This window comes from Bidens hawaiensis, unplaced genomic scaffold (assembly GCF_021521415.1).
Source record: "Bidens hawaiensis isolate Kalapana, Puna unplaced genomic scaffold, B.hawaiensis_p1.1 tig00001575_1, whole genome shotgun sequence".
Classification (NCBI taxonomy): Eukaryota; Viridiplantae; Streptophyta; class Magnoliopsida; order Asterales; family Asteraceae; genus Bidens; species Bidens hawaiensis.
In genome coordinates, this window is record NW_027491088.1 from 2,907,016 (window position 1) to 2,919,062 (window position 12,047).

General features: G+C 35.1%; 2 protein-coding genes across 2 annotated transcripts; both read left to right on the forward strand.

Moving 5' to 3' along the window:
• Nucleotides 1-900: 900 nt before the first annotated feature.
• LOC143587930 (uncharacterized) lies at nt 901-6,429 on the forward strand. The gene is made up of 10 exons (XM_077069078.1): nt 901-1,149; nt 2,399-2,524; nt 2,628-2,715; nt 2,906-2,991; nt 3,436-3,651; nt 4,712-4,893; nt 4,982-5,140; nt 5,236-5,316; nt 5,413-5,467; nt 6,024-6,429. The coding sequence occupies exons 1-10, from the start codon at nt 1,039-1,041 to the stop codon at nt 6,213-6,215; spliced, it is 1,296 nt and encodes a 431-aa protein (XP_076925193.1). The 5' UTR covers nt 901-1,038; the 3' UTR covers nt 6,216-6,429.
• Nucleotides 6,430-10,294: 3,865 nt separating this feature from the next.
• Nucleotides 10,295-11,048, forward strand: LOC143585978 (uncharacterized). The gene has a single exon (XM_077067633.1). It carries the CDS (start codon nt 10,473-10,475, stop codon nt 10,836-10,838), a length of 366 nt encoding a protein of 121 aa, XP_076923748.1. The 5' UTR covers nt 10,295-10,472; the 3' UTR covers nt 10,839-11,048.
• The last annotated feature ends 999 nt before the right edge of the window (nt 11,049-12,047 follow it).

A 12,047-nucleotide genomic window follows, 5' to 3' on the forward strand; every position in this document is an offset into this window, starting at 1 on the left:
GAACAAATATTATAAAACTTAGATTATCCCCAATAGTAGGAAGCCCTTCTTGCCTTTTGCTTGTGCCACATAAGTTGCCCAAACTTTCTCCACCCCCCCCCCCTTTCTGCAACGGGGTGTGAATTGTGAGTCCAATCTCTCATTTCATCTCACAAACATCCTTCTTCTCTCTTCTCTCTTCTCACTTCTCCCGTGTTCAACTTTAACTTCAGTATTTTCTCTTGTCTTTCATCTCTTTCTCATCCATGTCATTAATTCATCTCATCAATGGTATGTAAGGGCCTCCTTTCTTCTCCAGCATTGGAGATAGTCTTAAAAAGTACCATTAGTTTAATGGATGTGAATTATTATGACCATTTGTGTTTCATAGAATTTAATGAACCTATCAAACCTATTAATGCACCTTATCATTTATAACATAAAAACTAATTCAAGGATCATCAATAGAAGCCATGAAAAATGTTATCTTAAAAACACCACCATGTAAAAAGGCCAACTAAGAAAACTAAATAAACATAGAAGGCCGGTGGGAGTTAAAAACAATTTTAATTGGTTCTTTAAACTTATGAGGTGCTTTATAAATCGCTAATCTCATTCTTCTCTTTTGTTTCAACATCGACGCGATACACAAGAAACCCACATAAACAACAAACACACTTACCATCGCAGCCATATCGGTCGCACTATAGCCACCGACCAACACTTTTCCAATTTAATTTTTTTAACAACCAACACAAACTTTTGCTAATCTAATAAAACTCAAACCCGCACTAATTTCGTTAAAGTAATCACGTAACAAGTCACCAAACATTTATAATTTATCAAATAACCGATCCGACCAGTAAACCAATAACTCTAGCAACGTAACCAATATTAACCAGGGAAGCATTTTATCAACATTGACCCAAACTCATCGCCTCCAAACCATAACCGCCTTCACTCCGATCGCACCTAACTTTTTCCGATCGCCGTCACACACACCGTCCGACGAAGACACCGGTGACCGGCGGATATCTTATCAGAGAACCGGTGATTAAAATGTCGCTAACGAGTGTTAAAATGGCGGAGGATGTGTGGCTGACGTGTCTCACTCACGCATTGTCTACCGAAACTGAAGAAATCATGGGGCTTCTTCTCGGTGATATTCAGGTCGTTATTAGTTTTACACTCGCGTATTATCCTTTATTTCGTGTTTAGCTATTTTCATCTGTTTCTAGGGTTTTTAGCATGTTTATACATTTTGCATTGCTTTGTGTGATTGAAATTGTATTTGCTTGATGATTATTGTGTAGTTATCTGCTAGAAAATGTTCATTTCATAGGGAAGTTGTTGTTACCTTTGTTGTATCTATGCGGTCAATATAGGTGATATCGGTTATCGGTCCCCATGTGAAATATAGGTCAGAATATCGGTATTAATAATATCGGCTATATTTGACTGATTTATCACCGATTGAATACGATTTTAGTACCTTTATTATTAGTTCTTCCACTGGTCTTTCTTCTTAATGCTGCTATTAGTGTTTTAAGTCTTAATTGTCAATTGCTAGTGTTCAATTGTTAGTGTTTTGCAAGTTGCAAAAGGGTAATTTGTTGACGATGAGAGTATACTGAATTGTTAGTGTTAGATGGCTATATATATAAATTCTGCATGATGCTAAAGTTATCGATATCCCACTGCGATAACCAATATCTCAAATATCGGTCCTTGACCGATATCCGATTTTTTACTGCGTTAACTGCATAGGTGTGTATGATTAGGAACATGAATTCTGCTTCTATAATCCACTTAATTAGAGGAATTAGTGTTTTAGAGGTTATAGTATTTTTTTTGTAGCATTACATTTGATTGTTTTCTTACGTCATATGCTTTCATAGATAATCAATCCATAAATTGAAGCGATATTCAGGTCGTATCTTCACAGTAGCGTCTTCTCCTTTATCGTTTTTAGCTATGTAGAATTGTTTCTACTTTCTAGGGTTTTTAGCTCATCTATCAATTTTGCCTGTTTCATAAATATCGCCATTCCTTTTGTGATTGAAATCGCATCTGGTCGAGTATTTTTGTGTAGTTATTTGCTAGGTGGTTATGATCATGTCTTAGGGAATTGTTCTTATCTTCGTTAAACTTGGTGTGTGTGTATGTGTATAGGATTAGGAACCTGAGTTTTGTTACTAATACGAGGTTCTTTCTCAATTAGTGGAAGTTATGTTGACTTTAGAGATTATATTATTTGGTTTAGCACTTTAACATCACATTTTGCTCATTGATTATGTGTTGATGAAATAAGAAGTTGCAAATTCTAACTATAATTTGGTGTCTATATCCATTAGCTCTTGATTCATTGATGCCAGAGGATGTGTAAGTGGTTTCTTATATGAAAATATTTGAATTTCAGCATTCAAAGAACGGGAGTGCGACTGCGTTAATTTGGGGAGCATTGCCACAACCACGGTCGGATAGGCAGAAAGACCGTGTTGAGACAAACCCTGAGCAGTTGACAGCTGCATCAGTTCAGGCTGAGATATCCTTTTTATATAAACTTATAGTTATTGAAACAAAAATCTTCATTTTCTTCGACTCTGTTTCACAAAATACTTGTATTTGTTTAATTAACTCCATAACACAAAATGACTGCTGAAACTGGAAGAACCACAAGAGTGATTGGTTGGTATCATTCACATCCTCATATTACAGTCCTTCCTTCTCATGTTGGTAAGTGAAAGTGTATATTGCAAATAGTCTGAAATCAAGAGTTAAGAGAAAATTTGAAGTCTTATGTCGAACTTTTGATGATGATCGTTTTCTTTTTAATCTCATTTCTTGGTTTTTATATTATTATGTTAATATATATATCTTTTTCTTTCTTCAATAAATGTGCATCGTTGTGCCAATTGTTTTGCAGATGTGCGGACTCAGGCCATGTATCAGCTTCTAGATTCTGGGTTTATAGGATTGATTTTTTCATGTTTCAATGAAGATCAATACAAGGTTTTATATTTAACTACAAGTCTACAACTATATTGAAAATTATTTCTAACTTTTTACTTAAAATCTTTTCACTAGCTACTCTAAAATGATAATAAGAGCATGCTTGGGATTGAGTTTGAAAAGTGCTTATTGTCTTATTGGCTTTTTCAAAAAGCCATTTTGAAAAGCCAGGATTTGGGGCTCTTAGAAAACTGCTTTTTAACCCTTTCAAAAAGCTAAAATAAAAGAAATTTTTGAGATTGCCAAACACCATTTAACTTATTGGCTTTATAAAAAAGCCAGTGAGCCAATAAGGTGTTTTCAAACTCAATCCCAAACATGCTCTAAATCATTGACATTTCTTATCATGTTTAGAGTTGCATGTGATTCCTTTTACAGTAATAGTGCATTGGTTTTGTTGGTTATAAAGGAGAGATAATTTGAATATGTTTGTAAGGATATCAGGTTGGAAGAATACAAGTTACAGCGTTTCAGTCTTTAGATGGAAAGCAAAGTAATATGTTAAGAGTTGTTCCTGCATCTCCTATAAGTAAAAATTCAGTTATAGATCTAGAATCATCATTAAGCACAGATAATTCACTCACAATTTCTGGATCAACGCGGGCAGAAGGTCTAGAACTTGACACTGGTGATTCAAGAGCTGCTATGGGAGCTTCAAAGGTATCTTTCTAAATTTTTGTTATAGTCTTATAGATTGAAATACGACTTATTGACCTTTTGAGGGTTAGGAGTTAGGACCATAACATTAAGATACATTTATTTATACAAATTGTTTTTTAATTATAATCACTGAAATGGGCCAATATTTGAACTTTGAAATTTGAATGATAAAACCTGCCACAATTGAACTTTATGAAGGGCACAATATATTTAAAGTACCTGAAATAATAATTATTTTATATTTACATTACATGAAGCAATTCAACTTAAAAAAATATTAGATAAACAAACGTACTCAGTAAAATCCCACTTATAGCAAAGCTTCTTTTAGAGTGTTACAAGCTAAAAGAGTGCAGGGACTAAACTTGTAATAAATCAAAAGATAGAATAGTACAGGGTCTGATTTGTAATTGTTAGATAGTTCAGGATTGAGTTCTAATTGGTTAGCTGGTTAGTTGGTTGTTAGCGCACTTATAATGAATTAACTGAATAAACGAGAACCCCTTGATTTCGTTGAAACCCTTCTTCTCTGAATTCTCTCTCGATTGTGTCAGAGTTTGGGGAGGGGGGGATAGAGCTTGTCACTGTTAAACGCAATTAAATGTGATTTCCTCTTTTTAAAAAAGCGAGTTTACAATACCTAGGATGGTAAGACACAATCTCAAGGAATAATCATGACTCCTATCGTCTATGTTTGCAAATGATCACTTGATAGGACAATGACATAGATAAAAATGCACAACAAACCACTCAAGCCAAACAACATCACAAAACTCATACACAAAAACTAATAAGAAAATGGACGATATAACACACCACACACAATCAAGGGCAAACCTAGATACAAAGCACAACAAACAAAAACACAAATCTAACTAACACCGAAATACACACAATCTCACACAAATCACATACTACCGCTAGAGTCGGCTCAAATCCTTTTCCCATTTAAGTCTCTCTGGTACAATCCTTCCATCTAAGAACATACTTAATCTGCTTATAGGTTCACCGTTTTCTGTTTTTATTATTCTTTTAACTTTATTCATATATAAATTTTCAGAGTGGAGGAAAATCTTCTTCTGCCTTAAAGGGTTTATTTGCAAATGCTGATTCCAACTATAGTGGAAGAATAGGATCCAACTACCCTGTTGCCAACATAGAAAGCTCAATAGTTGATATTGATCCCATGGATATGTCTGACAGTATGCAAGAAGCCATGCACCGTTCCAATTTGGAAATGAGGTACACACATGTAATATTTGACTATTTGTCAAGAATTCAGTAAAATACTGTTACTTTAAACAAACTTTTTCAAAAAAATCTTTGGCAGTGGTGCAGAATACGTGAGGAAAGAAGTCCCTCTTCATGTTTTACCAACTTTGTCTCTTCTCAATCTTGAATCTCCTCTGACTTCATTCACTGATTTACAACACGTGTTGTATGAGGAGGAAAAAACAGCATACCATCAAGCAATTTTACAAAATATGAGGTACCTATCATACTTTATCATATCTAATGTCACAATTGAGGTTACCAATTCCAACCCATTTGCAATATATGAATGCTAATTTCTGTTGAATGCAGGGATGGGAAAGTGCATCCGCTTTCTTTTATTCACCATACATCAACCTATCAAGCTTCTATCTGCAAGTTAATGGAATATTGGTAAGAAATCACAGCCCTTTTTCTTTATTCTTTAAGAAATAAAGTATTAGTTTTATTTTATCTTCATAGCTCACTACATTAAACTTTGGTTTGCAGCTTAACTCCTGCCATAACTGCTCTTCAGGACCGTATAAAAGAGAATGAGATTCGGGTATGAAAGTATACTGTGCATGCATATATTTGCTTATTATAACTAGGGGTGTAAATGAGCCGAGCTCGAGCTAAACCAGTTTCGCTTGTTTGAAGCTCTATTCCTAAGCTCGAGCTGGGCTCGTTTATTAATTAATTTATATTTATTTATAATTTTTTTATGTATATTTTAATTATAAATTTTGTATATAACATAATTTATATTATTTAGTTATTTTCTATCTTAATTTTATACGTATTAATTTTTATTGTAGAATATATATTTACTATATTAAATAAAAATTATGTAAAATAAGCTTGTTTAGGCTCGCAAGCCAGCTTTAGCTCAAAATGTGAAGCTCGGGTTTGTAGCTTATATGTAGCCTTCGAGCTTCGGCTCAAGCTCGGCTCATATTGAGCTTTTAGCGAGCTGATCTCGAGTAGCTCACTAGCAGCCTGGTTTGTTTACACTCTTAATTGTATAACCAATAACTCTGTGTTTTGGGTCAACCTAATTCAAACCACTTGACCTATTACCCTCTAGAAAATATAGTTATTTGGTTTTATTTGTGAACCAGCTGGGTACGCTTGCAAATGAAGCTAAAATTCTGGAAAAAGAAAGCACACGAGGTATAGATTCAGGCTCAAGTTCAAATTCACCGCGAAATGTTTCTTCACATGGAGGCGGAAGTCCTAAGGATTTGTACAGTCCGTCCAACAGCTCAAGGTCAGTTTTTGGTTCTAGCAGCCGTAGCAGAAAAGGTTCTTAGTTATTATTCATGATCCAACAAGTGGGTTGCAGCTTTTGGTTTATTAAAGTTATGGAATATGGAATTGTATGATATCCGAATCGTGTTTCATCTGGTTGTTGTGATTGGAATGTAAATGGCAGACCCCAATTACCTTTGTATATTTCTTTTTTGATCAATGGTTAGGCTGTCAAATCGTCTACTTTTGAACGCGTCTTATGTTTTAAAACATAAATCAACAGAATTTTAATGTTTGATCTGTTTGTTTCGTTTCTTTTAAGGCTACTTTAAACGATCTTAAACACGTGAATGATACGGGTGTATTAACTGGTTCTTATGTTTCATAGATCTTTGATATTGGAGCCTAATGGGTTTACCGGGTAGTTAAAAAAGACGTTAAAAAGAAATATATTTACTAATAGTTTTTGAGATTTATAATTTTATTTTAAAAGACGCCTTCGCGTATAGTTGTATTTGTTTATAATTTACAAAATAATTTGAGTTTCTCAAACTTTTAAACAACTGATATTATACATTTGGTCACATACAAAAAATCATGAGATTTCATAAGTACAACTTCAAATCAATGATTTTACAACAAATTTAACAATTTCACTTTCACCATCAATAACACACATTAGAATCTAGAGTTCGGTGGTTGTGCATTGGGAAGGGGTGTGTGAAGATTGTGGCTCTCTGTGTTAGTTCCCCATGTATTCCTAACGGCTAAAGCCGCACCGTGGGCTAGGTTTGCGGTGCCTTGGGCTAGCCCCATCGCACCTCTCGCCGCTCCGGTAGCTATGTCCGATGCTCCGTACGACATCGTTTTCATCGATCCACCAGTCTGCATTATACCAAAATATGAAATTTCACATGTTCATTTTTTATTGTTGAATATATGTTGTGTTTTTATTGTATGGTATAATAATGTTTTGTCTTCTTTTGTCTACCATATAATGTAATTGACGAGTTATTATCATAAAAGACGAAAATTATTGTTAGCACAATTTTTATTATAACATGTTAATCACATAAAATGATAACAAAATAAACTTTGTTAGATATAAGAAAAAAAAACAATAAGATATTCACAATTTAATTCAAAAATTATTTATATATGAATAAATAACCTAAAACTAGTTAAGTAAAAATCTATTAAAAAGGACGCCGTCGTGCATATGTCATCTTGATTTTAAGGAAATACGTACCTGATTTATAAGACTAGAATTTTCGGTTTGTCCCGAGCCAAAATCTTCTCTGCGCAACTGTAACCGGATAAAAGAAGAAAATGATTAACAACGCATGCCGTAGGGAGAAAAACAATGGCTCAAATATTTACGATAAGAGCTCCAAGCCAATTAATCCGTGGTATACATGCATATGCCATTTAGTTACCTGACCCTGTGGTTGATCATCGTCGCAATCATAGCTGAGTAACGCTTGTCGATTTTGGCTCGACATCCTTTATTTGATTGTTTCGATGTATATTTACAATGACAAATCAAATGACTATTTATATGTGTGAAGATTAATTGTTGGTTATAAGGCTGTGGAAAGAGACCTCAATGTGTAAATATGGTAACATATGACATTTGAATGGATGGATATGTGTTTCTAATGGTGGTAGACTTGGTCAATACATGAGAAAGAGATATCCCAAGTTGTAACTTATTAAACGTTGCATCTTTTCCAACTTAGAGATGTAAGATGTTTAAAAGATTTTACTTAGAAGGGTTAAAATTATAAATTTTAAAAAATAACATATTTACAAAAATCAAACTTGGTGTCATTCTGTCAATACAATATTCTCTCGAGGCTCGAGCTCTCGGACTCTCCTCTTGTGTTACGGTCACATTTTATAGCCATGTTGTTATTGAATAACTCACGTATCTAAGTTCCACACTAACCAATAAGATCATCTTTGCATATAAATCTTTGAATTCTTTTTATTCATTGAATAAAATCAACAATTCTTTAAGGGGCCTCAATCTAATTAAGTTACCCAAATCGTAAACACTAATTTTGATTTAGTATGCTTATTTGATCGAATTTGAAAATGGATATGTAAGTGCAACTTAAAATTGTTAAGTTAAAACAATTATAATTTCGAAAGAATTAAAAACATTTTACCAGTTATTACTTACCAGATATAAGATAATAATCAAAATAAAATAATATTATAAACAAAGATTAAATATAAGATACTAGTGTGTGAGTAGCAACGAAAGCTTAGAGTACCTCCAACGATTTTGCGTGGAGGAAGTCCGAAATTGTGAACACTTGGGTAGTAGACAAGGTTGCATTGTAGATGAGGTGTGTGAATATGAGCTAGAATTTTACTTTTAACTATATATTAAAACTTGGTACCGAATTTAGTTATCATCATCATCACTAACTCAATGAGTTATACACTTTCATTGTATATAACTCAATCGAGTTAAAGCTTTCTATCCTATATTTTTCATGTCATACACTTTTTTTATTGAACGGTCATTGAATCATTGATGAGTTACTAATCCGTTCAATCATTTTCTTTTCACCTTTAGAAAAAAAACCCCACAATGTAAAATTCTCTTGACCCAACCTAAAAACACCAATTTTTTTTCACAAGCTGAAATCAAACCCAAGACCTCCCAACTTCGTATTATACACTTAATCTAAGAGCACCCACAATGGGGTGTGGAACTAGAGATGGTCAAAAAAACCGGTTCGGGAACCGGTTTGCCGGTTTAAACCGGAAACCGGTTTTTACAAAAACCGGTTTTTTAAAAACCGGTTTGACCGGTTTACAAACCGCCGGTTTGTACTTCGGTTACAAGTTTTAGATCCAAAACCGGTTAACGAACCGGTTAATGTAAAAACCGGTTTTTTTTAAAACCGGTTGTTATGAAAAAAACCGGTTATTAACCGGTTATTTAAAAAAAAAAACCGGTTAACCGGTTATTAACCGGTTCTAACCGGTTTCTAAACCGGTCCTAACCGGTTAGACCGGTTAGGGTTTTGACATACAAAAACCGGTTATTAACCGGTCCGGTTATTAACCGGTTCGGTTTTTTTCCGGGCCAAAAAAAAAACCGATTTGTGCACCTCTATGTGGAACCCAAAGTTTGGATGATTTGGATGACTTCAAACAAGAAGGATACCAATTGTTCTTGTTGTGGGCTACAAGTTTGTTTCACAAAGTTTGTGACAACAAACTTCATCCAAACATAATAGGTGGCAAAAAGTGGGGGACCACTCTCTCAATATATATATATATATATTATTTTAATATTATGTAAGAGTTTGTGAAGGTTTGTTGTTGTAAAATAAAGTGAGGTTTTTAAGAAAAATTTGAAATCTGATTTATGTGGCGTAGGGATGATAATGAAACCCGAACCCAATGGGAAAACCTGAAACCCGACATAAATGGGGACGGGTAATACCCGACCCATTAGGGTTTGGGATTACTTTTAAAATTTTTCGCGGGTTTGGATTGGGTTTGGGATTTCTAATATACCCGATTACCCGATAACATAAACCCATGTACCCGATTATATGTCCGATATACCCAATATAGCTTATTATATTATATATATACTATATTCCAAATATATTATTTGTCGAAACTAGTTTATGTTAATTTTTTGAGATATTTTATCTTTATGGTAATCATCTTTGTAATCGATTAGTTATATTTTGTTAAAACCCGACGGATTTTGAGCCGGGTATACCCGGCAGGTATTTTATCAAAACCCGATAGGAAACCCGAAACCCGACGGGTAATTACCCGATTAAAATCCTACGGGTTTGGGATGGACTTTAATAACGGGTATGGGTTTGAGAATATCTAAACCTGATCCATTATTATTACAGCGGTTTGTAAATGTTTGTTGGTATAGATGCTCTAACTTATATTATATGACATATCATAGCTAGCTGTTATTGTACACCCTTATTTGATTGGACAAATAATGACCACTAGTATCTAGTTCTTAAAAGGCCTAATAAAAAAATACGTGTTGGAAACGTGCAACATTTTATAAAACTTCTCCATGCTACGTATAACTTAATCTCCAAGGTAGATAAGTATAGGATAACATAAACTAACAAGCTCAACATCAAGAAGCCACATATGCCCTCCACGCGTCAACCAAGCAGGACACGTGTCACCTAATTACTCCACATCCACTCCTATATAATCCCACTTCATCACCATTGGCTCTCCACAACTCAACACAACAATAATAATATTAATATAATAACTTTTGCTTCAAACAAAAATATTTTGTAACAAAAATGGCATCCCACAATCAAAGCTACAGAGCCGGTGAAGTCAAAGGACAAGCCGAGGAGAAAGCCGGACAAGTGATGGACAAAACCCGCCAGACAAAAGACCAGACAGCTAGTTACTTGTCGGACAAGGCAGCTGCGGCTAAGGACAAGGCGGCACAGATGGGGCAGTCGACTAAAGAGACGGCTGAAGCCGGGAAAGAGAAGACGGGGAGTGTGATGCAGAGGACGACTGAGCAAGTGAAGAGTATGGCTCAAGGGGCTGCTGAGAAGGTGAAAGAGACGTTTGGAATGGCGGGTAGTGGCGAGGAGGAGGATGTCGGTGGTACGACTACTGCTACTACCACTACTACCAGAAGAAACAACTATTAATGATCATGCATTGTTTAGTAATGCATGGTCATTTATAGTTGTAACTTGTTTGTTTGGTTATTAATAAGGGAAATGTCGTTGTTTTAGCTAATGGCATTGTGGTGTGGTGATCAAGCGGGTCCGGTTTGGTTGTCCGGCCAGTGATCCGTATCGATCCATTAGGTTTTAAGTTTGGGTTTGGTTTTTTACTATGTATGGAGAGATGGGTGCATGTGTATTTGGTATCCATATATCGTTTTTAATGTTTTATAATAAACTTGTCTTTTACTAATTATGGGTTGTTTGCTCTATCTAAATATGCCTAGTTATAACCATATCAAACCGAACTTCTTTATTTATAACAATAATTAGAGCATCCACAACAATAAACTTATACAAACCGACACATCATCGTCACATCAGATTCCAAATTTTTCTTAAGAACCTCAACTTTCTTCCACAAACAAACCTCCATAAACCTTATTAAAAATATTAAATATGTATGCATATGTATATGCATATATAGTATGTGTGTGTATAACAGGGGAGGGACCCACTATGCCGGTTTGAAGCATGTTTGCAGCCACCTGGCTCTAGCATCGCAACCGGAGCCTTGTAGGTCTTCCAATCAAAATGAGTAAATGACTCATAGTCTCATATGTGTTTTGGATGGGCTATTGAGATATACAAAGGCGAGTAAATGGTCTAAAAATGTTAAATATGACTTATGTCAAGGCTCCCGAAATACCCAACAGACCCTATGTGGCTAGCTATGTACAAGTCTACAAGACAACTTCCTTGCCCAGGCAAGCCAAACACCAAATGACCAAATCAACCTAGCTTCCAAGCCGGTTTCGGATACGAGAGCTAAGCTACAATGGTCCCTAAGAAGTTGGTTGGGCTATAGGCGTTGCCTGACCAACTTGGCTCTTTTGGCGCCTAACCTTTAACGCTTGGGCTAAAATGGTCCCAGATGGTTATGCTCCCCTGGTTCCTGATCCTCGACGCCTAGCCTATTTAGTTTTCTAAGATATAATTTTACATTTTTTTATCTAGTCTTAGTATACTTAAAAAAACTGGAGTTGGAGCACTTGGTGAGAGCGACCTCTCTATCTCCTAGGATGAAGGAAAAGACTTACTCTCTTCTTATCATTCTCAACTCTACCACAAAGTTGATTACAAGAAAAGGTTCTATAGAGACGCCATAAATTGCCTCTACAGTTCATCCTA